This window comes from Calidris pugnax, unplaced genomic scaffold, assembly GCF_001431845.1.
Source record: "Calidris pugnax isolate Ruff unplaced genomic scaffold, ASM143184v1 scaffold17, whole genome shotgun sequence".
Taxonomy (NCBI): Eukaryota; Metazoa; Chordata; class Aves; order Charadriiformes; family Scolopacidae; genus Calidris; species Calidris pugnax.
The window spans coordinates 9,618,339-9,646,033 of NW_015090794.1; the positions used below are offsets into that span (position 1 = coordinate 9,618,339).

Below are 27,695 nucleotides of genomic sequence, written 5' to 3' on the forward strand. Positions count from 1 at the left end.
TGATATCCAGACCTGCCTTTGATACCTCCAGCAACACGGATCTACTGACTCCCTCCCACCCCCCCCAAAAAACAACAACAAACAAAACCAACCCCAAAAAGCACCCACAGCATTCCAGATTTATGCCACCGTTTTCATATTCAAAATACTATATGCTGTCTCAAGACTTGTGCTTGCTTTCACTCAAGAACATTGCTAAAATGATTAATTGGAAATGCTATGCTTGAACTATGATTTAAATCTGGCTGCAAACATATCGAGTGCTTGTATCACCCAAATGTTTACTTCTTGTAAAGCTTCACAGAGGTGTCGGTGTCTTCTTAAACACTACTGAGCTCTTTTCATCTAGTGAGAAATAAAGCAAGCAGATCCTACCATACTTTAAATTGAGTCATTAAGCATTCATTATCAGTTTAAGAAAAAATAAGTAAGACTGCCACAAGGAGGGAGAAGACTCTTTCAAGCACTTAACGTTTTAATTCACTTACCAGGTTCTGTGGCTGCTGTAGAAGCTTTATCAGAGATGGATGGCTGTAACCTAATTAAAAAGAACAAAGAAAGAAAACAGTTCTATCTGATTTCAATAAACTTGCGTAAAGAGTAACATAGAGAATAACCTTATTCTGATGCTTAACTGTTTCTGTAACTTGTGTACGTTTTAACTATTTATAATAGAACAGCTTTCAACATAGGACAAACCCCTCCTTTTACAAAATATTATTAACTGGAACTTCGGAACAAACCTGGCAGCAGGCAACAGCAAAACGTATTTTAGTACGGATCTTCCAAGCACAATAACAGAGCTTTTTTCCCCTCTCACTGTGCCTGTTAATTGATGGGGTTTTTCCTCACTGTAAAATCAACTTAGAAACATATATTCCTCCCTTTATGCTTTTCTTCCATGCAGTTCCCCAGTCTTTGGCAGCTGACCATAAGAAAAAGACAAGCAAAACCCCACATATTTACTGATTTCCCAAAGAAAGCTCATTTAGCAATTGTAATTTCAGTGCATTATAACGCAGTAACAAAATACTAGCAAGGGCTTTCTGTCCCCCGGCAGGCCCAGCCGGAGGGTGCAGGGTAACCTTGCTGGCACAGCAGTGCTGTTCTCGGAGATGGTTTTCCTGCCAAAGCGTGCAACGAGCACATGTCATGGCAGACCCAGCAACGAGCACATGTCATGGCAGACCCGGCAGGGACAAGCCCTGGGACTCCAGCAGAGTTTTGCCAACGGCTTGAAATCGCTCCTTGACATCTGTTGCAGTTGGACGGCGTTCACCACCAGTACCCTCTACAGTGCTATCTCAACACGCTCCCTGAGCGAGGCACTGCCAAGCTTGTTTTGAGACATGGATGTCCTGGCCTCCACTGTGTCTAGGCTTTGATGTGTACGTATGCTCACATCTATTTGCACGCCTGAAGATGTGTATCCCAGCCCTGCACACTGCAGGGGTTCGTGCACCATCACTAGCAGTCATTCCAGGAGGGAGAGGCTGTCTACAAAGACGGCCATACACTTGAAACTCAGGGACTAATAAGCACCCAAATCTCTAACCCACCACTACCCATCAGTTATTTCAAGACATTTGTCTGGAAATCTTTCCTTCTCTGTCACAGAGTTACACACCTCAGCTGTGCATCACCATAAAAAACCCTGTTTGATAAACTGCTGCCTCCTATTAAAGAAGGAGATTCTGCACTTTTCACTTCCTCTCATGGAGGAAGTTTTCCTTACTTACTTACTTCCCGTTTTCCTTACTTTGACAAATTTTCAGTTGGAAAAAGATGCAACAATTTATCATTTTTACACAGAAACATCAAGGTACTAAGATGTTTCAGGTTTAACACAAGGGTGCTTAATTTATACTCATTGATGTTCTATAGTGTAAGTTGGTAAACCAATGTATCCCACGTAAAAAAAAAAAGAAATCTTCACCAAAGGAGCCCAGGAAATTTAATTTAAGCCTGATTTCTAATGTATAAAATGCCAAAGCCAGATATTAACATCATATTTTACATTCCCTTGTAGAAACAGTTGGAAACCTCATCTTCCCTACTGCTCAAGAAGTCAGACTGCTCTAATTTTATTAGAAAAGCTTACAGTGGCTCTGAACTCCTCATTCTAGCTGAATGACAATAGCCCTGATTATCCTGTCTGACCAATGGAGCATTAGGCTACCGCGTTATTATAAATTCCATTTTGAATATTTTAGTTCAAAACAAGGATATATACAGATTGTTTTAACTGCATGTCATGCTGCAAAGAATCTGCTAAAATTATTATGAAGATAATATAAGCGGTTATTTGGGACACAGACAACTAAATCCGCATGGCATCTGCTGTCATGGGAAGAATTGTCTCTAGGCTGGAGGGAATGAAAGCTGTGCCACCGAGAGCTGTAGCTACCCCCGAGAGCACCTTTGAGAGTATATCTACTGTTTTAGAAATCTCCAAACTAAACCTTACAGAAGTTTGTTATAAATAGCTACCATTGCTTAGAAATCTTAACCATTAACTGTGGTATTGCCTGTAAAAAGGTGTAATTCTGTTGCTGGTGTTATGATGCATGAAGAATGCAGAGATCTCTGCATCTTCTCTCATATAACACAAATTCAAGGCTTCTATTACCCATAATGTACCCTCTCCCATCCACCTAAGATGTCTCTCCCATATCTTCACTTCAGACAGAGTGGCCCGATCTTCCTCCTAACACTCCCTGTTCCTTCTGCTGGTCCAGCCTTAAACAGGCCCCAGGAGAAGGAGAGAGAATCCCTAAAGCCCAACTGCTTCTGAACAAGTGAAGAAAGACACTGCACTGGTACGTGGGTTCATAGCCATAAAACTAACACCAGGAAAAGCTAAGCAGTTAAATAACGTATATAACTCTGGTAGACAAAGTCAAAAAGCTTTGGGCCAAGATGCCAAAACAGACAGTAGCTTGTTTCATTGTCATGACCAGCGCCAGGGTTTGTAGCTTTACAAATCCACTCTCAAATACATTCCTATAAGAAGCGACAGGGCTGGCTCATCAGAGAAGGGCACCTGCTTCACCATTCTTGCCGTGTGTCTAGATCAATGTGACAGGAGAGGACATGTCCCCCAGGCTCAGCAATGCGCCTGGCTGCAAAAGGACAAAAAAAACTGGAGGCTGCTAAACTAATGAGATGGAGAAAGCCCCAAGAACCCATGTGAACTGAGCAGGCTGCTGTCAATAACAGCAAACTACTCCTCTCCCCAAACACCACCAGAGCTTCCCAGCACCGAACAGCGGATTGCTCCATTTGCTGTTCCAGGACGTTTGCCGCATGGACAAACCCTCTCTTGCATTTGGCTCACTGGGGTTTCTAACTCTATTAGGCAGATTAGATACAGGTTTAAAGGAGTATGTGGTGCTACAACCTCCCCAAAATCATTTGGTAAAAAACTGTTTTAATTTTTGTTTTTCAGCAAGAAGCAGCCCAGAACATCTTTACCTAGAGGTTTTTTACACTATAATTCTTATCTCTCTGCACAGGCACTTATTACCTCTCAGCCGCTGCTGACAAATACATTCTAGTGTAGCAGATCATTATTAAATCTTGTGGAGTTCTGACAGATTCATAAAAGGTTTTATTGGATTTGCTTGCAGAGAGATAAGCACAGATGACTAGCAAGCACCTTGTGATCTTGTTTTGGTGTCCCAGTCTAGAACCTGTCACCAAGAGGGACATTTATGAGCAACCCCTGCAGCTTCAGATAGTCAGTCTTGCCATTCCGTACAACTTAAAAAAAATAAATTAATGCTGTGTATTCAGTTAGGTTTAGGTCAGCATGTAAGTATTGAATTTCCATTTACTTCTTGTTGCTACAGATCATAGGGCCATTATCGGAGAAGCTGTACGAAGCACTGTACTATAGTTCCTTCGTGACTGAGGAATCATAGAATGGTTTGGGTTGGAAGGGACCTTAAAGATCATCTAGTTCCAACCCCCCTGCCATGGGCAGGGACACCTCCCACCAGACCAGGTTGCTCAAAGACCCATCCAGCCTGGCCTTGAAGACTTCCAAGGATATGGCAGCCACAGCTTCCCTGGGCAACCTGTTCCCGTGTCTCACCACCCTCACAATGAAAAACTTCTTCCTAGTATCTAATCTAAATTTCCCCTCTTTCAGTTTAAAAACATTACCCCTCATCCTATTGCTACAGAAAAAGAGTCCCTCCCCATCTCTCCTGTAGGCCCCCTTTAGGGACTAGAAGGGGCTGTAAGGTCTCCCTGTAGACCTCTTCTCCAGGCTGAACCACCCCAACTCTCTCGGCCTGTCCTTGGAGCAGAGGTGCTCCAGCCCTCTAAGCATCTTTGTGGCCTCCTCTGGACTCACTCCAACAGGTCCATGTCCTTTTTATGTTGGGGACCCTTTTCCTTTTTGAAATGCTTCACAAAAAACCAACTGACTTTCCCAAGCACTTGACAAGTCCCTTGTTCAGTCCCCTCAGCTCAGCTGATCTGCCACCTTTGCTTACACTCAGCACCACGGTTCAGTGTTCGGTCTTGTTTCATCCTACTGGAGTTCACGTGGACTAAGGCATATAATTTAATGTTAAAATGTTTAAGTTATGTTTGTTAATGTGTAAAACAGGAGCATACTGTTACAGAATCACAAGGTACACAAACAAAGACAACCTAAACCTAAACCAAAGACAACCAAATATGCAGAACTTGCATATTCAAATTAAGATTAATACTAGAGCTTCCTCCAGGTACTACATATTTCAAGTGAGCTCTAAGTTTCGAATTTTTAGCTTCTTCAGCTATTCAAAAACACCACTGCATAATACACAGCAGTGAGGTGTACCCTGATTGAAACAAGGCATACATTATGTCAAGCTTTGTTTTTTTTAATCAGCCAACTTCTCCGGTAGTGACTGAGACAAGAAAACAACAGCTTGAGGACAAAAGCAGAAAGTTTTGGTATAAATGTCTCCTACCTATTGGGATGGATGAAATCTGAGAGTAGAGATCCAGCATGCGATTGCCATCTACATCTACTAGGTAGTTCCCTCGGCTCTCTTCATAGTTGCAAAAAAAGTGTACAGCTTCTGCATTCTTGAAGGAAAAAAAAAACAATTAATGCTTTAAAAAATAGCAGCATGTAGAAGGTGCAACTAATGGTTATGCAGCAAAATCTGATAAAAATACGTAATAAGATAAAAAGACAAGATTGTTCAGAGAAGTGGTCCCCATGCCTGGAAACATTCAAGGTCAGGTTGGAAGGGGCTCTGAGCAACCTGATGTAGTTGAAGAGATCCCTGCTCATTGCAGGGGGGTTGGACTAGATGACCTTTAAAGGTCCAATTCCAACCCAAACTATTCTATGATTCAATGATTATATTCATTGCATGGGAAGTAACTGTAGAGCTATTTTTATAAAGAGGGGCTGTTAAAAGGGCAAGCATGCACTTTCTTACAGAAACAAAGAACAGACTTTGAGGAATTGCTTGTCTCGGGAAGGCAACATGCACATGCACTTAGGCTGACATACTTTCAAGTTCAAGTATATCTATGTTTGCACTGGCCACTTCATAAAAACTCAAAAAGAACATATAGTGTTTAAAGAAAAAATCACTGATCCCACCAAATAATTCTGCTATAGTAAAAAAGATTTTATTCAAATGCGCATACATACCAGACACCACATAATCAGCATGCAAACCTGGAGTCAGTGTTTCAGTTGTTTTTTTTTTTTGTATGGAATTAAACATACCAAATGGGATTTTAAGACAAGTTTTGAAATCACAGCGTTAACACTCTTCAAACTCGAAAACTTATCAAATTACCTGAATTCCATTCAGCTGCTTCATTAATTCCTGTAGAAAAACAAACACCAAAGAGTCTTAGGTATATAATTACCAAATACTGAAGAGGAATGTATGTTTCTCTTTTATGATCACATAAGTCACACACATAACTTGCAGTCCCATGTGCTTACCAGGCACCTGTACTTGCCACATGAACTCTCCCAGTGCACCCTGCCAATATGAGAGTCAGAACTATTAACTGTGGCTCGCAGAGCTACGTGGGCTGCATACACTGTGCAAATGTAAATCTCCAAAAGGAGAAAGCTGCCTCTTCTACATTGATCAACTGAGAAAATGAGAGAGAAATCAAAAAACAACAGGAGCCAGAGACACACAGAAGGAATACTGGCACATTGGTTGTAGAAAGACAGCTCGTTTTTTTTAAAAAAACAAAAGCAAACAACAAACCCCCACACCACCACACATATAAATACTGACTCTGCCGGAATAAAATAATGTCCAACAAATTGAAACTCTTGCTTCATTTCAAAACCAAAGCATTATTTCACATCATTAAAAGCCAAATAAATTTCTGTTTCAGCAGGAGTACAGGTAACCAAATCTGATGAGATGTTTCATCAAACTGATGCTCTTTTGCTCTCAATTACTTTATAGGAGAAGTTGGCAGTTGAGCTCCAGATCTCTGTCTCAGAGAGGGGCATTTTATTCATGAGCTTTTCTTTCTCAGCATCTTGATAAAATTGGGCACAGACTGTTGTGAAATTATGTTTACACATATCAGATTTAAAGTTTGGAATGAAATTTGTTTTCTAGCAAGTTAAACACAGCTAAAGAAGCAAATATTACAAGCTACTGTAGTTTGGGAACTTACTCTAGATCGTGGTCCAGGAACTTCTGTCTTCATTAGAGGTCCATCATAATCAAAATCCACATCAATTTTAGCTGCAGCTTGACTGATATATCTGTGTCCTGTAAGAAATAATGAAAACCTGAGTACAGACCATATTTGCTGTGCTCTCCTCTCAGAATAAATATCCATACCTTACCTGACTGAGAAAACTTGACAGATGAGACCAATTACATTGTCCTGTCTGCAGTGAAGTAAATATCTCATCTTTGACAAGTGTTAAAAGAAAACTAATACCACTGAGGTGGCTTTAAAAAAATAAATAATAAAGTGAAATGACAAGGCAACTCTAGAGAAACTGAAGCAGATCCTGCTGCAAAGGACAGGAGGACTCCAAGTACATCTGTTTCCATCTCTGTGCTGAGTCTGTCCATTATGCCTTGAGCAAGCCTTTGCCATCAGTTCCCCACAGCTATGCAGAGATGGTTTCATTCGCTATCACTAATAATGAACAAGTCTGATGCAGTCCACAGGTAAAAAACACTGTGATGTTCTGGAATAGCCCAAAGAACACCTCTTGGGAAAGATTTGTCTCAGAAAGGTAAATGGCTGTGTTTAAAATAAATTCAAATCTCACACGAATCCAGCATCTTGCAGTGCAGCTCTGAATCTGGGTCAAAAACAGTGACAGTTTTTCCTCAGATCCTGCCTCTGACCTCATAATCATAATAAACTTGACATCTTAATGAAACCAAAAGGCAAAAATCTCCTGTGCTTCGTCAGTAACAGGCTCTGCTTCCATTTCTGAAGTAACCAGAAAGGTTTAGGCATACTTTGTATGACAGAGACAGTTCTGGTAAGCATATATTCCAAATATGTATATATTTCATTACGGGGATTACAGGGTAATATGGGAATTGTGCATTTGCAACAGAGGAAGCACAGACTCGAGCTCTACCACAGTGACCAGCAAGAGACCATGAGCTTGCTCTGTACACAACAACAAATTAATCTTAATACACCTAACTTAGGGGTATGACACTTGGACCAGCTCAACACCCAGAAGATGAGGGCATAGTTTATTTTAGTCTGTGATCAGCATTTTTAAGTTGGTGCCATTTGGATAGCCCAGAATGAAGATGCTCAGGTCTCCCCCTCCCTAGTGGAAAGCCAAGCTGCAGTTCAGGGTGCCTCGCTCCCCGCTGGCAGCCAGCTGGTCCCAGCTCTGGCCGGGCTGGATTCGGAGCAGCGCAGTCTGCAGTCACTGCTCCCCAGCATCACCCCGTGCTGGGGCAGCACGATGCTAACCCCACACAACACGCCCCGGTCTGGCAGAGGGGAGACACCAAAATTTCCAATAGGGATTAGAAACATTTGCCTGAGTTTGTGCCAGCCCAGGCTGAGAGGTCTCAAGCAAACCTGATTTTGAGAAACTTTATCTGAAAAATCACAGCCCCTTGAAAGCATCTCTAGCTGCGCACTTAAATCCACTGCTCATTTTGGGAAAACTTAGTCTGCAAAGATGATTATTCTCCTCAGCTTTAATTCCAAGTGCTATATCTGAGATGCGTCAGTGCCTCTCCGCTAAGCTATTAATAGGTTTCGTTACAGCAACGCCACTTCATTTTTGTGTCATTCTCTTTAGCACTCATGTAAATTGGGGACCGCATGACAACTGCTCCACTGGGGGAAAAAGCCACTGCATATAAAAGATCAAAAGCAACACAATTCATAGCAAATAAAGCTGCAGATTTATCAGATGTGCTATAAAGTCTGGGAAAAGAGACCATGGTAACCCTTTTGTGCACCCTGCTGCTTCCCCAGTGGAGATTGCAGCAAACCAGCGACAAACATTTCTCCTTCTCCTGTGTCCTCTTCTCTCCCTCCCCCCAGGCTTTGGGTGCTACTTGATATAATAAAAGGGAAAGCACCAAGACAGACACAGAATATATAGGACATTTTGGTAGCTGGCAGGAACGGGAAAGATATGGAAACCCAGCAGCATACTTGGAATTGTTTGACACAGCTGTGAATGTAAGACAGGTGAACTACAACCCGCACGCATGGTCTTCCTCCTCTTCTTCTTCCTCCTCCTCCTCCCCAGCCCTGCCTGGAGCTCTGTACCAGAGACCCTGTGCTGCTGTGTCCCTTCCATCCCCAGCAGCAGCTTAGCCAGGCACTGCCTTCATTTGTCTTTTTAACTGAGTTCTCATAAAAACTGTTTGGACAGTGATTAAAGATCTCTTCTGTTAACAACCAAGCCACTCCTGCAAACATGCAAGACCTCCAGGCTCTAAATCCAAGACCAACAGTCAAAGATTTCCTGGCCATCACCTGTGAGGAGTGGATAATATTTTCCCTCTTCCACTCCTCTAAAGGATAGACCATGAAATATTTTAACAGATGAGGGTTCTAAGTTAAACACAAATCTAATTATTTCTCTAAGAAAGTTCTGCTGTGGATATCACAAAGGGCACAGTCTACCCTATGAAAACACACATATTTACAGAGCTGTTCCACAGGGAATTCATTTGGAGAATATTTTCCTGTTGTCCTAACTTGTTTCACACCACAAGTCAAGAGGAGGTTGCTTCCATCAGCCAGGCTGTGTAAGTAACACAGACCAGCACCAGTCAGCCTGCTTTGTAGATCATCACCACCTTTCTCCTCCTGTTTATGCCACAGTCTCCCTTGCACAGGTAAGCTGAACTGCACGGCTCCTGTCTATCAACACACAGGTTTTCATACACAGCAAAAATTAGCCAAGTGAAACTCAACCATATAGGTCTCCTCAGAAGAAGAGTTGTTTTAAAGATCATTTTATCAAACTGGTAATTTTGGTCAAATAGTGAGACATTATTTTTTTAAATAACAGCTTCAGGAGCAGCTTATCCAAACCACAGTAATTTTCAGTAAGTCAGCCAACCAGAGCCATCTAAAAAATGAGCAACACAAGTGACAGGTTTCCCTTCATTGCCTGTTATCTCCTAAAGCACACCGCACGTCATCATGCTCTACCAGCAAGTGATTTCTAGGCTGATTCACTGATACAAATTTAATTTTATACACTTGCTTTCAGGAGCCCACAGAGTATCTCATTTTATTAACACCAGTATAATGGCAGCTATACTGATTTATTGGTCCTTACACTTGCCAAAGAGTTGTTCAACCTCCCAGTTCAGGCAAATGCTATGGTTAGAATTTGAAGGAACAGCTTGCCATAAATAAAATGAAAATACCCTGTGCTACCAGATCAATGGATTTTGAAAAGTGGGTTTTTTTCCTTCTGCTTAGGTAGGAATGAGGATGAAGAATACTGGTTAGAACAAAATGGTCAAAAAAAACGTAGTCTCAACATACTAGCTTTTGATGACAAAAGCTAAAACCAAAGTGGAGTTAATCCTCAAACTTTTTAGTTTTTAATGAAGCTCTTCTCCCTTTGAGAGTATAACAGAAATGATTGGCACAAACTCACACAATTTCTAGCAAGGTCAACAGATTTATTCCAAATAACCCACTTCACTACTCATCAGATATGCATACTTGGTCACAGGGTTGGTTAAAAATAAACAAAACAACCCAAACGTTAAGAACAGAAAAACATGGTTCTCCTCCCTTCCCCCCTTTTAACTCTTTTTTTTGTTTGTTTTTTCTTTCCCTACTCTTATCCGCGGAAATTGGGACTCTGACCAGCAATGTTTATGGTAGTCTAGTGGCCAGTTCCTGCAGAGCTCAGTCTTGGTGTCCCCTGCTGTGGCACACACAGGTAGAGTCCGTCAGGCTGCCCCTCTCGCATGGGCCAAACCCAGAGCTCAGACTGCTCTCAACAGGCACAGGCATAAGAGTCCTGCTGAACGATGATCCGGCCACCCCTGCATGGAAACTCATCAACTTTTTGGCCCCAGACACTCTGCCACACTGTGTCCTATGGTTCTCCTGCAAAGGCTTTTCCAAGCACCTGGTCCCTGTGTGATGGGAGGGCTGCACCCATACCTGCTTTGGTTTGCCTTGAAGAGAATGGCAGCCCAGAGGCCATGCTCTGTCTCTCTTGCTTCCCCCACCCCAACTATCAGTATCGCATTCTCCTAATGATGCAAGTAAATCAGATCACCCCCCACAGTGTTCCAACCCACAGTAAACTGCAGTGTGCTCTGCTCAGCTGGCATTTCTGCCTTGAGGGTACTCAATGTACTTTACAACTTAGCCCAAATTATTCCTGTTTGACTTTTTAAGATAACTTACTCTGCAGTAGAAGCCCTGAAGTCACCCTGTAACTCAGGCTACTCCAATTTGATACCGATGTGTTTAGACATCTGCACTTCAGGTCTTGGTTTTGAACACTGCACTTCACCCCTCCAAAAGACAGCAGAGATGGGACAGATAAAACCTGAGATTCTTATTATGTCCAACTAAGGTATTTTCAAGAATTCAGAATCCTTGGTGGCAGGTCCTTTAGTGAACTAACAGCATTACCTTTGTAATAAAAGACCTAGAATACAGGAAGTGCCACAAGGGTCAAGCGAGACCCATATTTCTCCAAATGGGGGAGCTGAAACTCTCCAACAGATCTCCACAGTGTGCATGTTCATTATGACTTTGCTGCTGATGGACTGTCACTGTCACACATGGACACATATGCACGTGACAGCCTGTAGCTGTTGATACTGATGTACCTGCATCGCTCCAACTCCTCCATGCAGACAGGCTGATGGATGTATGGCTTTTTTATTTTAAAATTTCTTCAAGAAAAGGCAGAAGCTCAGCAGAAATATATTATCTGCCTAAACATCCTCACAGATATTTTTTTTTAATATAATTTGATGTTAATATTCGTAAATTTGTACTACACTATGTATGTAAATCAGTACCTAGAGGTTTAATTAAAGTTATGCTCTTGAGCCAATGGACCAAGTCAATCCACTGACTTTCTGCAGAGGTCTGTGTTCAAACTGCAACGGAAAAAGGGTTTCTTGTGTTATATTAGCTTAAGAACAGGACCAAACGACATGACCTCAGCTCTCATTTTAAAAGTGTGAAGAGGTAATGGGTTACAGCAAAGTGTCCCTCTCTGAAGAAACATTAGGAAAGCTCTTAAATTACATTTAGCTAATGTAACAAAGAACAGCACCTTCTTTTCCCTGGTAAACAAAGCTATCTCTGCACATCATGGCAAAAGTAAAAAACCAAATGTATGTACTATTAATAAACATAATTATCAGAGAGCACATTGGCTGAACAATTTGCAGAGAATTTTCTACCCATCCCATTTAAAAAAGACAGGTATAATAAGCTAAATTCTATTTTTCTTGCTTCTTCCAGACTTCTCAAAGCTCTATGCAACATACATCGTTCTTCTAAACACTTGAGTAAAATCAGCAAATTATCACATCCTTCCTTTCCATCTAACAGGATGTTATCATTTGGTAGCAGACAGAAAAGCTCATTTTCCAACCTCTCTCCTCTATGCTGCCCTCATCACTCACCAGGTGTCTCCCTCAGTGATTTTTAACAAAGTACCATATTGCTATAGCAACATGATTAATATAAATGCACCCTTCCATCGTTTTGTGATGTTGGTAGTCACAAAGAGCACTACTGTTAGCAGGTCTCTGTGCTAAGTACCAATCTCTGTTAACAAGAGCCAAGTTCATCACAGGCCTAGAAAGGAAGCGCTTAAACCTCTGATATGTTTGACCACAAATACTACTCATATAATCACAGTTCCTGAGTGTACAGCAACTGGCTATTGCCTGGGAGAAACTCCAGTGTAGGCACTGAAATTACATCAGTGTAATTAAGAGGAGGAACTACCCCAAGGGAAAGAATGAGAAGGTGGTATATGAAAACAAACATTGGCACACCACATCTCTCAAATGCAAGTGTTTTGCTGTGAAGAGTGTGAAATGAAAGCTCGGCAGTCTCCAAGGAGGCACATTACGTGTGCCACAGCACTGCTGCCCTGTTTGAGTGCAGGAAGGCAATCTCCCATGCGTGCCTCTAACTTCCACTCCACCGTGTCTATCAAACCACCCTCCAGACACAATTTTTAGCATGTGGAGGCCCTGACAGCCAAAAGTAGGAGGACTGCGCTTTCCCTCAAGTCCTCTTTTAGGTGTTGCAAGTAGAATCTGTTACTAACAGATCTTGAAACGGAATGGCAAAAGGCCAGGCTAGCTAGAGATGTTTGGAAAACGAACATTGCGATTGCATAATATTGTGAAAACCGAGATTGCTATTTACAGAGTGCTTATGCTGTAAGATCAGAAGCTGTTCCACATGAAATTGTGTTTCAGTACTCCCACATACCCACTGGAGATTTTATTGGAATGGGATTCTCCAAAAACAAAGAAAAAAATCCAATACCAAACAGGCTGTACAGAAGTAGAAGCTCCCATAAGAAAGAGTAAGAATCACAGAATGGTTTGGGTTGGAAGGGACCTTAAAGATCATCTAGTTCCAACCCCCCTGCCATGGGCAGGGACACCTCCCACCAGACCAGGTTGCTCAAAGACTCATCCAGCCTGGCCTTGAACCCCTCCAGGGATGGGGCAGCCACAGCTTCTCCGGCACTGGAGACCAACACTGCTTAACATCTTTGTTGGTGACATGGACAGTGGGACTGAGCACACCCCCAGCAAGTTTGCCAACAGCACCAAGCTGTGTGGTGCGGTCAACACGCTGGAGGGAAGGGATGCCATCCCCAGGGACCTGGACAGGTTCAGGCAGTGGGCGCAAATTCAGGCCGGGCAGAGAACAGATTGAGAGCAGCCCTAAGGAGAAGGACTTGGGACCATTGGTTGATGGGAAGCTCAACATGAGCCAGCAATGTGAGCTCGCAGCCCAGAAAGCCAATTGTACAAGGAGTAACAGTTTTAAAGTGAAAGAGGGTAGGGTTTAGATTAGATATTAGGAAGAAGCATTTTACACTGAGGGTGGCGAAATGCTGGCACAGATTGCCCAGAGAACTGGTCAATACCCCATCCCTGGAAACACTCAAGGTCAGGTTGGACAGCACTTTGACCAACCTGATCTAGCTAAAGATGTCCCTGCTCGTTGCAAGCCGGTTGGACTAGATGACCTTAAATGTCCCCTCCAATTCAAACTATTCTACGATTCCATGATTCTAACTGTGATGGAGACAATACAGTAATTAACACGAACATCTCCCAGACTTTACTGCAGCACACCTGCAGTATTATTCTCTGTAAAGATAATAAGGACACAGACTGAGATAGGCAAGGTACAACCTCAAGCAGAGTTAGTCCATTTAGGGAACTGCAATAAAAGTGCAGAGAATCTGGAGCATTAGGTGGACCTGCGAGGAGAGACTGAGACAGTACTTAGACCAGCTGAGAAAAAAGTATGAGGTCTTTGGGGAGGTAATAGGTTTCAAATACAGAAAAGGCTGCTGAAAATAAAAAATAAACATTCCAGCTTCCAGGTCCTTTGAGGACAGAACAAGTAGCAAGGATTTGATTTTTTCCCTGTTTTGAAACTTAGGTTAAATGTTAGAAAAAAATTTAAAGGTAAAGTCAGTTCAGCAATACAGGAGGTTGCCTGGAGAGGCTGCAGAAGCTGCACTGCTGGGGGCCTTTAAGAACAGGTCAGCATCCTAGAAGGGCACAGGCATGCACTAATGCAAACTGATGTTACCTTAAGGCAGAAGACTGACCTTTCGGCATGCTTTCCAGTTCAAGATTTACAGACAAATTCAACCCCTTGGGGTAATCAGAAGGAAACTGAACCTAGATCTATGAAGTCCCAGCCTGTCCTCAAAATTATGGTAGGACCCTACCAGCTAACAACCAACTGCATCTTCTTCTGCCTCCAAAGCATGGAAATGCAACAGCTTTCCTACTATAGTGGCACAGCCATAAAACAAAGCAGAATAAGTGTTTACATTAGGACTATCAGTTGTGATCACCTTGCAGCACGCTGGGCTGACATTCAGGTAAGATGTAATGCAGAGGTACATAGTCATTTGTACAACATAAGCCACCTTTCCCAGATTTGCCTGGCTGTGACCATACTGACAGCACTACGCAGAAGTCTTTCTAACAAAATATTGGGCTAGTTACTCAGTCTGTTCTCATTCAACTGCCATCCTTCCAATTCTTGGCCAAACTATCAAGTAGACCAAATACATAAGGAAAATAAAAACATACCTGATTAAGGTTTATTTTTAAGGAAGGTGTAAAGACTGCAAATCCTTAAATCCTCCCCCAAAATGTGAAGCTTGTAAGTTACACATTACTTTCATGTTTTGCTCAGCTTTTGCATTTTGATCAACTTAAATGATTTTCACTTTCCCTGTCCAGTTAGCTTGCCAGGGGCTAGTACTGTGTCAGTAATGAGAACACCACAAGGAATGGTTAAGTAAAAAAGATTCTCCAACCAGATTCTTACCTCTTGTCCCATGTTCCTTAAAAGATTGAGGGCTTGAAATTCATCTTAATTAGAATAAAACACTATGCCCCATGTACAACTAGGGAAAAGGATCCCAGAAATACTTTGATTGCCACACAGCTTAGTTATCTTTGTTCCCACATGTTTTACAACAGTGAACATGCATGTAATTCTTTGCTCCTGTGAATGCGAACGTGCCTTCCTTTTCACATGCCCCTTTTTTGTCAGTAACCAGTTTATTTCATGCCCAGGGTCAGCACAATGCTGACTCCCATATTTGCTTTAAAAATCAGAAATAATCAAGGATGAAAAAATCTCTTTCTGTAAATAAATTTAGTATAGATTCAAGCTGAACAGGATTATTGTGCTTCATGCACACACACAAAGGAAACATGACAGCCCACAGATGTAGAGACTATTCTCTCCTCCTCTCCAACTCCATCCCCTCTTTGCAAACCCTGTCATTTCAGTATCCACAGAAAAAAAAAGAAAAAAGCAGACCAAATGGCACTGCAGGATTTTTGTGGGAGTAATGTACAAGTCTCTTTTTTTAGTCTGTAAAGCTCTGAACTTGAGTGCTCAAGAATACCTTGGAGGAGAGCACTCTGGAGCAGAGAGCTCTGAGACGCTGCCCTCAGCATTTCCCTAAGAGCCAGCAGAGAACAGTGGCACTGCAACTTTTGCTGGGACTCACCAGAAAAACAGCATGAAACTCCAAATTTTGCTGTAAGCATCAGAGCCTCCCAATTATTCTGCCAGCCAGCAATGTTGCAGGCTAAAAAACTGCCAGGATACAGTTCCTTCTGGTGAGGGATTCGCCTCTTGCTCCATCTTTTCTAATCTCTGGACACGCACACAAAGCATTCAAGTCCCAAAGGCCCCAGGTCTGCCAAACAATCTGTAGCCAAGGCCTTCTATTCTTTGTATCAATATTTTAGCAGGCTTTCCCACTTAAAAGTTTCCTGAAAGCAAGGATGGATAAATGGAGTCTGGAGTTACTTTCCTTTCTTAGTGAAGATCTAGACCCCCTCGTTTCAGTGGTGAGAAAGTCTGAGTGAGTGAGCGAGTGCATCGGCCCTCTGGTGACCTCAAGTATCTTGCTCACCTGTAACATATTTGTCTCTGTGGTTGGGAAGCAGCACAAGGCGTGCAAGACATTGGGAGGGACAGGGAGCATTAAGTGATACTGAGATGACAGATTAGCTCAAATGACTGACAACTCACGAAGGCCTGGTTGCTGCAAGCGCTTTCCATTGTCCACTATTGACCAAACGATCCCTGCTCTTGCACAGCACAGACAATCAGTGCGTCACTCCCATAAATAGAAGCGCATCCTCTGCTGAAATACTGACCTAATACTTATCTAATAGTTACAAGACCAGACTTTGTGTTCTTTATCCAAAGGTCAGTTGCTCCCCAAAGTGTATTATTCAAAAGGAAATCAATCATGTTTAAGTTTCTGAGCAAATGGAAGTGTTTGCTTGGCAGTAGCAGAAGGGGCACAGTGGCACTGCAGAAGAAGCACTGGAGAAGAGAAGAAACATCAATATTTACTTGATCAGAGACAGCCATTCAGCCATACTATATTCCATATAAGAGCACATGAAATGGATGCTAGAGCTTACATTCTACACTGCTTTGACCAAGAAAGCCAACAAAAACTTAGTTTTTGTATCTATTTCACAGAGGTTGCAGGCTTAATATACACATGATATATTACAAGCTGGGGCCAAGCAAGAACTTGTTATGCACTTTGGAGAAAGTAGCCTGATGCTGTGTGGTAGGTTTTTATGTCGCACTAGAGCTAACTACAGTCAGAGGCACACATCCCCAGTGAGGGCCACCTCGGCACGTCAGTCACACAAAACCTCTCCACAAGGAAAGATGGGCAGGATCACACTGCGAAGTCAAAAAAAGGCTGATTTTGATAGATGGTCGTTTCATCTCTGCACCACATAGCATCAGAAAGTAGCTCTGTAAGTGCAGATTTCCAGGGGCTGAAGAGCTTCATTTCAGTTAGCATGTTCACAGTGCAATTATCTAAATAATTTCTTGTTTGCAGAATAAAAAAAGAAAAACACAATGAAAAAAACCACAGCACCTTTGTGTGCCAGGTCTGGACTACAACTGCATTATTATTTAAGATGCAGAACAGCGTGTCCTTCAAGTTTTGAAAGATTCAACACCACCATACAAACCCCAGCCATGTTCACACTGGAATTTTCTCCACTAACATAAAGTGAATACTCACCAAATACAAACCAAGAACATATTATAAAAAAATAAACAAACCACTTACCAAATACAAGCAGCCTGGAGTTTTGCTGCAGGCAACAGGTCAGCTGTCGACTAAGCAACATTGACGCCATTTTATCTCTGCTTTACTCAAAAAGACTCAATCTTGAGAGATTTTTCTGGCTGACGTTCTGAAAACAAGAAAAGCAAACAGTTATTCCTGCAGCCCCTATTACTGTGCCATTCATTTCCATTTCCCCTTTCACTGATTTCAATCCAAAGAAACTGAGAGCATGCTTTGAAGGATTACTGCTGATATTCAGTCTCCGGATTGAGTGGTCTTGTCAAGACAAATGACTCCTAGGCTAAATCTGAATCTCTTAGCTTTTCGGGGCCAGGGGGTAAAGGTCACTGTTTTCACTTGCTCTTCTTCTCTACTTTCTCTATGTATGTGGACTATGTTGAACTTTTAAAAAATTGTTTCCAGTTAGCTTCTCCAGTCAATCTGTTATTTTGATTTGACCTAAGTTTATGAGAAAAATCTCATCTGATACAAAAAGACAGCAGGACAAGCACTAGGAAATATAAGAAAATCAATCCCCTGAAAAAACAGTTTCTACCAATTAATCGTATCTCTGTGGAGAGGGACTGCTGAGAGCCTGAAGAAGGCTCAGGTTGCATCCCATCAATGTGTAATAAATATCTGATGGGAACGAACAAAGAAGGAGCCAGGGTCTTCTCAGTGGTGTCCAGTGGCTGATAAAAGGCATTGGGCACAAACTGAAATACAGTAAGCTCCATTTAAACATAGAAAAATCCTGGACAGGTCAGCCAGAGACAGTGTGGAATCACCATGCTTGGAGACATTCAAAACCCAACTGGACACGGTCCTGAGCAGCCTGCTTTAGGTGACACTGCTTGAGTAGGGGTTGGACCAGATGACCTCCAGAGATCCCTTCTAATCTCAACTGTTCAGTGATTTTATCTCAGCTAGTTAAATATAAATGACCTTGTAAAGTCAACTAGCATGAACTATAAGACGGCTCCTTTTTCACTCTGGATCACCTGTGCAGAAAGCCTAGCTGGAAGTCATAAATAGATAAAACAGGTCATTGAATTATTATCCAGAATACAGGTTAAATTCAAACTTTACATTTAGAAGAGTGGTACCTTGTGTTCTATATAGGACACTAGACACCGGTTTTGCCTGCACAGAGACCAAGCTGGCATTTTTCACCTCACTGGATGTCCCTCCACCCCAGTGGGTGTAGACCAATCATTTAGTAGCAATGAACCCAGGCTTGCAGTCCAAATAAAATGTCACTATTACCCGTAGAACTCCTGTGAAGAACTCTGTTTAACAAATACGGTCCGAGAATGGAGCCGATCTTCCAGCAGAAATAGATCACAGCTTACTGCTTACATCATTTCTATGCCATCAATAAAATATGCAAACAGATGTTGATGACTAGATGCAGGGAAATAGTTGATCTATTGCTACAGAGATAGGACCTATCTCTTATCCAACACTAATATATCAGAAATTTAATTTCTGTATTGTCTTTAGCCAAGATACCATTTGCTTTCCTTCATGCTTGAGCTTTTTCAAAACTGGCAAAAGAAAACAAAAAACCCCTTGCCTACAGAGATCTGTTCATTCACAGACCTACTAATACTCAGGTACAAAGAAAATTCCCCGTGTCTGCCCAGACAATCAACATAGCACTTGGTTTCACTTAAGTTTGCTCTGAGTTCAATTTAAAATTCAAGGTATTTTGAAATTTTCCAAGGTGAGCAAACACTTGCACAACATTCATGCACACACTGGGAAAAGCTAGATTAGCTTTGCAAGGTTTTGGGTTAGAAGTATAGAGAGATCTAGTTAATTTTTTTCAGAAAAGAGTAACTTCACCTATAAGACAAGATTCATTTACGTCATTAATTAATTTTTCACTCTCAGCTTCTTTCTTTCATTGTGTTAGCTTTTGCATGATCAGTGTGTAAAGAAACATCCCAATGCCATAAATTTCTTATCTCATGACTATCCTCTAGCAAAAAACAGATGCTAGTCTAAGTCAGTGAGACAACCACTATGGAAAAAAGCTGTTGAAGGGTGAATCAGCCCAGCACCTCTCACAATTATTAACCACCTTGATTGATGTCCTCTGCTCAGAGGTATTTATCCAGCCTTCACTTCTGCAATCTACAATTCCCTCTTTAATTTTGCTCTGCAAAGTATTTCTTTTTAGAAGTCTCTTGGAGCTGTTAACTTTTAACACAAACATACCTTTGCAGGAACTAACAAATGGAGCAGTGCAAACGTACCTATGACAGAAGGAGAAAAAACAACCCACCAAGGTTTGCTTCCTCATTCTAGTCCCCTTTGGTCATCTCCCATGGGCACTATGCTACAAACTGACTAATCCCCCTTCCCCACCACGCTGAGATGAAGCCTCTTCACATACAAATCAAACATACTGCCAAGTCGTGCTGCATGGTCGCACCCACCAGTGTCCAGGTTTCCCTGCAGTGGTACCTAACTCTTCCTTTCGTAGGTGAACCGCTTCTACTTCTTGGCTCCCAGAATATTATTTTATCTTTCATATAAACTTACTGTTTATCTTAAGTCCTTTAATGGTTAAAATACAATATTCATAAAAGGATCAAATACATATTTGGAAATGGTATTGGCGTTCTAAAATACTCCTAGAAAAAAAATTATTGCAAGAGGTTTAAAAATAAAGTAGCTTAGCCCTAATTTTCCTTGACAGTTGTTATATAAAAATTTTTACCATTTTCTAGTCCAGAGTCAGAATAAATCATGTAATATCATATTTGACTATAACTAAAATCAACTTCTTTTCCATCTCCATTACACACACAAATTCTCACATGAGATCAGCCGATGTGATTGGTATATTTGTCTAAGCACATATTATTTGGTTATCATAATAACCAATTGAATTTTGCCTCCATAATCCATCTCCTAATCAATTCCCACAGGCCCAGCTGGTTCCAGCCCTGCAAGCAGCAGCAGCACAGCCTGTAACCAGCAGACACAGGCTCTCGTGCACATGTCAAAACCGCAGCAAAGCCACGCTCCATCACCACTGCTGCTTCGGAGCCACTGCCTAAAATCCCCTAAAATCTGGGGAAAATACATCCACCAATTTCAGATATCGGACTGTAAAGATGGTGTGAAGGACAACGTTTGGACTAAGTGTGTGATTAAACACTAGCTACCTTAGACCTCAAATAGGTGAGGCTTTTCCAGAAAAAAAAAAGAGATTCACAAGTCTTCTCTATAAATATTTTTCCTCTAATAGCAACTATCTGAGCCAGCAGAGGCCATCATTACAGATGACTGTACAAAACAGCTGTATTTGCATATTTTTTAATGCAATTTTGCATTACGTAAACACATGCATTGGCAAATACAGTTTAAGTCACAATCACATTCCTTCAGTAAGAAAAAATATTTTCTAAGAGGAAGGTCAGTACAGTTTATTGAACGCATGAAACATTGATATGTGGATTTTTTAAATGCACACAATGTGAAATTGGATGTATTTTTTTCCACAGCAGCTCTTAAAATTCTGTACTGAGTGATTATTTCTGACAGGCAAAATTAGTTACTAGGAACGACAGCAGTCATTCAGCAGCAGCAGCGGTAGCCTATTGAGAACATACAAAGGCGCATTGTTTCTGTGAGCTAACAAGATTCTGTTTCATAGTGGGAACCCCTGGAAAGAATTAAAAAAAAAATTCAAGAGGGACCCCAACATTCAGGGAGGCTTGATCCAGATACAAGAACAAAACCATACAAACTAGGAGTTTGTATAACATTCCCGCTTGCTGGCAGAGAAGCTAATGCAGCATGACGTCCTCGTTTCAGACTGCAGCTGGCATGAACCTGCCTCTGAAAGCATCTTTGGGACAGACGCAGAGGTAAGAGGTGAAACAGAGACACTGCAAGACACGGATGAAAAGTCAGCACTGCAGATTTGCATCTCTGTCTTGCAACTCATGCCAAAGACACAGAAGCCTGTTTTAAATTCATGGGGGCACATTCATCTGTCCCTCAGCTGCTCCAAACCCATTTAACCAGAATAATTAAGTGGTTTAGAAACAGCAGCCCAAGCTGCACACTGCGATTACTCCACAAGTCCTCACAATACGTATTTTGGGGGCCGGGAGCAGGGAGGTAAGGGCAAATTAATTCCTTCTTTGCTGTTTTCCTTCGCCTGACTTTTCTATGACTCACAGCAGCGCTCCATATTAATTGCAATGAAATTTAAAACATCTCAAACTATCTTTTACTCTTGTTTGCTTGGATCCACCTCAATGTGAAAGCAGCACCAGGCTTACTGGCTTTGCAAACTGCACGGGGTCTGCTGGTGGCACAGGGGCAGCAGCCCAAGATCCTGAAGCCCTAGCATCCCGCATGGCGGTGGCCGCTTCCCCGGCCCCTTGGGAGCCCACAGGCAGCACCAGCATTACACCTGAAAGCAAAACTACCCTCTCCACACCCCAGCCTGGCCTGGCATCCTGGAGGTGAGCTGGTGCAGACAGCTTCTAAGAGGGTGTTTCTCAAAGCAGTGAGAAGGCCCTCCAGTTCACAGCTCAGCATGCTCCCACACTGCATTTTCTGCATCTGTTTTTTTAAACAGTGGAAATGTTAAAAATGTTTTTTAAACTGCAAATGGGGAGGCCAAGTCAGCTACAGTTCCTGTGACTAAAACAAAAGAGCACTGTTGAAAATTCTGGCAGTACTCAGGTAGCTGCGCTGGAAGTGGGAAAACACTGCAAAGCTGATTTTCCTTTGGAATTAAAAGTTAATTTCCCTGGCTTCACAAGATAGCGAGTCCAACTACTGTTACAGAGCCCCACAATGTGATAAAGCTCTACCGGTCAAATTTTTTTGTGTTATCTTCCATGAGCTATTGTTTCTTTTTTTCTAACCACCACAACGCTCCCACACCTGCATATCAAGAGGTCTTCAAACAACTTTTCTGGAAAAGAATCAGACTGGCATACGTCAGAGGCAAGCTGGAGAGAGTCCAGATACTGGGGCCAGGACATGGGCACTAGGAAGAAGGAGTCACAGACCCTGTCACACAAGCAGCGACTACCATATGGTGAGTCAGAGATAAGATAAGTAGTTCTGAAAGAGGGAAAAGATGGAAAGGCTGCCAAAACCGGAGCTGGATGGGGCTGCAACTTCTGAGCTGGTCAGGGACAAGCTTTCAGCCTCATTCATGCTGCCCAAGCCCTATCATCTCTTACTCTGCAACAGCGTGACAAGTTAGAAGGAAAAAAATCTTAACTAGCCCTTCTACATTTTGCACCTGGTAAACTCCTGAAAATCCCTTGTTACTAATTTTTTATTATTTTCACCAACTTCTGGCAGATAGCATTCCATGTCTGGGGCCTGCCAAACAGCTGAAGGGCCCCGTCTTAAAAAAATAGCAACAAACAGACCTGGATTTTTAAAGGGGGACAAGTCTCCTGGTTTGCACTGTTCATAAAGAAGCATCTTTCATGCTTTAGGTGATGAAGCTCAAGTGTTTTACTTCTAAAGACAGCACAAGGAGATCCCACAGTCTGGAATATCCCTGCAATTTCACAAAGAAATGTAAGTATGAGTGAGGCAGAAGACAGTTGAGCCTCTCATCCTTTAAACATAATCACGTTCTTTCTTAGTCTGCATTTGAGGAAGAATGGGGCAACCTAATGGCATGGCAGCATCTACATAAAAAGATGATGTATCCAGCACTCGCTGTCTGAAAACCTACTGCAATCATTAAGTACTGCTCCACCGCACTGTTCATAAACAAGCATCTTTCATGCCTTAAGTGATGAAGCTCAAGTGTTTTACTTCTAAAGACAGCACAAGGAGATCCCACAGTCTGGAATATCCCTGCAATTTCACAAAGAAATGTAAGTATGAGTGAGGCAGAAGACAGTTGAGCCTCTCATCCTTTAAACATAATCACGTTCTTTCTTAGTCTGCATTTGAGGAAGAATGGGGCAACCTAATGGCATGGCAGCATCTACATAAAAAGATGATGTATCCAGCACTCGCTGTCTGAAAACCTACTGCAATCATTAAGTACTGCTCCACCCTCCCCTGGGGAAATGGGGAATGTCCACATCCAATAGATCAACGCAGGGAAAAATTGAATGACTTAACCAGTGTTATTGACAGAGCACAGAGTGACATCAGAAATCCTGACTTACTGCTTTAGCCACTTAAATGTAGTAAACAACAAAGTAAATAAATAAATACGCCTGCCAGCATGTTGATGTATTTAACTGCAATTCACTTGGTCCCAGAAGCAGAGTTAAGAGTTCAATATAGACTATGTAGTTATGAAAGCCTGAGTGCACACAATGGAATACAACAGTTCCTTTTAGTTCAAGAGGTTTTTTTTCAAAGGGATATTTCTGAAAAAAAAAATAAATTGAATTAGCTTACAACAGCATTTGCAAGAGAAGTTTGTAAGTGTAACACCAAGAATTTCTAGTAATGGCTAGACTAAGGCTATCTCAAATTATCACAGGAATAGCAAAGTCCTGTTAAGAGGTAGATGCAAGAAAATTTACAAGTAGTGTTCATATAATGCTGGCATTAGATTTTTCCATTCAGCATCTATATAAACCCAACACAAAAACACAGCTGAAACCCTTGACTTCAGGAAGAATAACACCTAGGACCATCCTCATGAAACGGTGAAGAAAAGAGAAATAGGCTGCTCCTCACCCAGCGTGGTCAAAGGCCACAGCCTCACACTTCAAAAGTAAAGTTGGTTACAAGGACCCCACAACATCAGGCAGTAGCTGAGAAAGTCAGCCGACGAATGACTCTCATCAAGGAACAGGGAGTTTGTCCTTGGAAAGCACAGCTCACCAAGGCGTTTCCCACCAACCAACAACGACAACAAAACATGGAACAGCTACCTGCAAATGGAAATCTCTATCTACCACCAAAATGGATTTTGCCAGAAACACTTCACATGCTGACAGTTGCTTTTGCTGTTTATTCCTCTAATAACCTTCACGGCTTTGTGTAGAACAGGATGTAATTGGAAACTCCATGATTGTACTTAAGTTGTCAAGGACACAGTTGTCATAGTTACAAGGAAAGCTCAAGTGTCTGTTATTCATGGTTGCTTATTTATTTATTGACACCAACAGGATCAAACACTCCCACTAATCTTTAGAAGAACAGAAATGGGGAGACTGGTTTTGTCTTTCGAGTCTTGACAAAATGGTAAATATTGCACACAACAGTTTAAGTCTTCTCTAATAAACTGACTTTTTGCACAGCTACCTTACCTCACTCCACCTTCAGCTGGCATTCAAGTCAGTCTATTCTGAAAACTGCAGCACAAGCCCAAAGCAAGATGCAAGGCCCAAGAGAAAAACCTCATGTCTATAGCTTGAAAGTACCGTACAGTATCCATCACGACACGGCAATGCCCACCTGCCTCATGAGACCAACAAGAGGGGCAGAGCTGAACCCAGAACCAGTGAAGATGGAACAGAAATCTTCCGTCCTTCCAGCAAGTTTTAAAACTCATCTACAGTCACAAATGTAATTACACTCATGTCCAGTTTCTCTTCCTTAGATGTCTTCTAAGCACATGGTGGTTGGATAAGAATACATCTTTTTCTCTTTTTTTTTTTGTTTATTATAAAAAAAATAATCTTTCTGCCCTTGTCTCTGTTTTCCCCTCTCTCCAACAAATATTGGAGAAAGAAGACTCCTGGTCCATAACCCAATGAATAAGAACAGGTGGGAATGTTGTGAGTATGGCACACTAGGATTCAGGTGACCCACTAAACTCTTGAGCAGCTCATTTTTGATTCAAGAGCTATTGGAACAGCTAAGCTGGGATGAGATATGCACCTGTGACCACATGGTCACAGGAAAAGAAAAAATGGGGTCTAAAAAGCATGTTAGAAATTGGGCAAGTTCCAGATCGACAGTTAAAATACATACATAAATGGCATAAGCGTACATAAATGGTGGTAAAAACAAACACAACTAATGTTAGCTGAAAAAATTTGATTCTTTTTTAGTTTGACATTCCTTAATAGTTCCCACTGAAAAAAACAGCACTTTTTGATATTTCAGTGAACTTTACTAGTGAGCTACCCATGAGATCCTCTCTTCAAGCCTGTGTATTTTGAATCCATTATTTTAATTGCAGATGGCAACAACATATCCAAACCACACCTGCTAATTTCCACATTTCCCACACCAAAACAGGCCAGCTCTCAATGGGTTAAACAGCTTAAGTTATAACACAGCCGTGCTTTTCAGATTAATTGCTCCACAAGCGTTCTGTAGTTTTAGAAAAATTAATGTATTGCAAAATATCCTCAAGTGTAGCTTCCTCTGAGGAAATTCAGTTACATCCCTTGTACAGTTTTATTTCTTGGTATCCTACCACTGCCTCCTCAGAGGTCATGAAAACGGTAAATAAATAGCATCAAATAAAATGTACTGTAAAAGCACAATTTATTCTTCTGCTTCCTGAAGTCATAAAATAGCTCACTTGGAGGCAGCCTGCACCAAACCAAGGAAAATGTCTTAACCAGGAACAAGTGCTCTGGTTTCTCAAGGTGACCCCCATTTCAGCTGAAAACACAGAAAAGCAGAGCCACGCAGGAGATCTCTTTTACAAGGGGTGCAGCAAACAACCTGGGAACATCTAACCACGCGTACCCATGACAGGGACGTTCTAACATGTCACACGCCTGCACACACACAGAGACACACATTCCCCTCCCAACAGCAAGCAGGGGAGCGCAGTCCTTGCCAGCGTGGCCGGGGTCTGCGCTAACCCCCACCGCACACAGAGACAGGCACTTACAGCACTTGGATGAAACTCCCTGCAGCCAGCCGGGTCCTGGAAACGCTGCTCTCCTTCACCTTAGAGCAGGCTGCTGCCGGCCGCATCCCCGAGGAGTGCCATTGCTGCCAGCTCCCTCCAGCAGCCGCTCGCCACTGCCGCCAGCGAGGACAGGCATCACCCGCAGGAAACCCCGAACTGCCACCCTGCAGCTCAGCTGGGGGGGATGCCCCAGTTAATGAAGGTTAACGAAACCCGCTCCTGCAAGCTATACCCCGTGCTCAGCCACAGCCAGCGGAGACATACCCAGCCCAAACCCAGACCAGCAGCTCTGCCCCGTGACTCTGGCACGGGGTGCAGCCCATCCGCCTGGTGCCCTGAGAGTCTGAGTCCACCCCAATGCCTTCTGCCAGGTTTCTGAAACCAAAGCCCCGAAGCGCAGAGCCAGACTGTTTGAAACGGCCCCTTAGTTTTCAAGAATTGTGGAAGCTGAAGAACAGGTTTTGTCCTCAAACCCTTTCATTTAATTCTGGTTTGGAAATATCCCGTGGGTGACACCTGGGCTCACAACTGTCCAAAAACAACCTCGTTTGGGCTCAGTTGCTCCCGGTTTCTCCAGGCAGCCCCACAGCCAGCACACATCCCAGGGCTGCCCCCCGCGCATTGCCCGAGACCGGGAATGGAGGGACGCTGACACGCACAGAGAATAACAGCAGGGGCTGGGCTGCAGCATCCCTTCAGGCCCACGGACGGACAGGGTGCCATGGCGGAGGCAGGGATGCCATCGCCAGGTTGCCATGGCGCCGGGGGGCAAGAGGGAAGATGCGCCAGGGTGCAGGAAAAGGCTGAGCCGCTTCAGATTTAAACCCCTGTGACAGCGTTTCGTCTGAGCCACTGCACGGTTGCTGTGGCAACCAACGAGTGAAAAATCACAGAGGAAATCTGTAATTATTACAAGCAAGATGGTGACTTACCCACTTCAGTAATCAGGGCATTAGAAGAAGTCGAGCCGAGGAGGGGGTGCTCCGTGCCCACTGACAGGCAGGGAGCCAAATCCCAGCTGCAGGACCTGCTTTACGCCCTGTCTCCCGTGGGCTCCAGCTGCGGGATGCAAGGTTTCGGCAGGATGCTTTGCTGAGCGTGGGGTTTGAAGGCTGCCTGAGGGGCTGTGACCCAAGCGCCTGCCCCCACGTGCTGCAAGGAGGGAGATGGGGGAGCAGCCCAGTCCTCAGGGAGCCAGAGCCAGCCCCAGACTCCTGCCACCTCGGCTCAGCACAAGGAAGGGTCTAAGACAGACAGAGGGAAGGACAGCTATCGGAAGCAAGTGACAGCGATGGAAGACGCAACGCTTGTAGGAAGCGGCTACGGTCCCTGGCAATTTCGTGATTCCCGTTCGCGCTGCTATTACTGCACCGCGCTTTCTTCTTCCACCTTCTCCAGTGCAGTAACAGCAGGAGTATTTATTCGGCTGGGGTGGATGTTGTGATGATTACCATGCTAATACTGGAAGGACAAGGGACACAAAGTCGTTCAGGTTGACCAAACGCA

General features: G+C 42.8%; 2 protein-coding genes across 5 annotated transcripts in view; both read right to left on the minus strand.

Moving 5' to 3' along the window:
- The window catches only part of ABAT (4-aminobutyrate aminotransferase), a 54,628-nt gene that overhangs the window by 13,523 nt on the left and 13,410 nt on the right, over nucleotides 1–27,695 (minus strand). For 2 of the 4 annotated variants that reach the window (XM_014936365.1, XM_014936367.1), the window contains exons 2-6: nucleotides 17,351–17,477; nucleotides 6,670–6,767; nucleotides 5,817–5,846; nucleotides 4,968–5,085; nucleotides 489–538 (exon numbers count right to left, since the gene is read on the minus strand). In XM_014936365.1, coding sequence (XP_014791851.1) covers nucleotides 489–538; nucleotides 4,968–5,085; nucleotides 5,817–5,846; nucleotides 6,670–6,767; nucleotides 17,351–17,420 — 366 coding nt within the window. In that variant the 5' untranslated portion in view covers nucleotides 17,421–17,477. Of the gene's footprint in view, nucleotides 1–488; nucleotides 539–4,967; nucleotides 5,086–5,816; nucleotides 5,847–6,669; nucleotides 6,768–17,350; nucleotides 17,478–26,168; nucleotides 26,307–27,121; nucleotides 27,400–27,695 lie in introns of those variants that run through there. The other 2 variants (XM_014936366.1, XM_014936364.1) reach the window with 2 other exon arrangements.
- Nucleotides 17,440–27,695, minus strand: part of METTL22 (methyltransferase like 22) — a 52,110-nt gene continuing 41,854 nt past the window's right edge. The window contains exon 13 of the transcript XR_001411287.1: nucleotides 17,440–17,477. The gene's annotated coding sequence lies outside the window, so the exon portion shown is untranslated. The remainder of the gene's footprint in view (nucleotides 17,478–27,695) is intronic.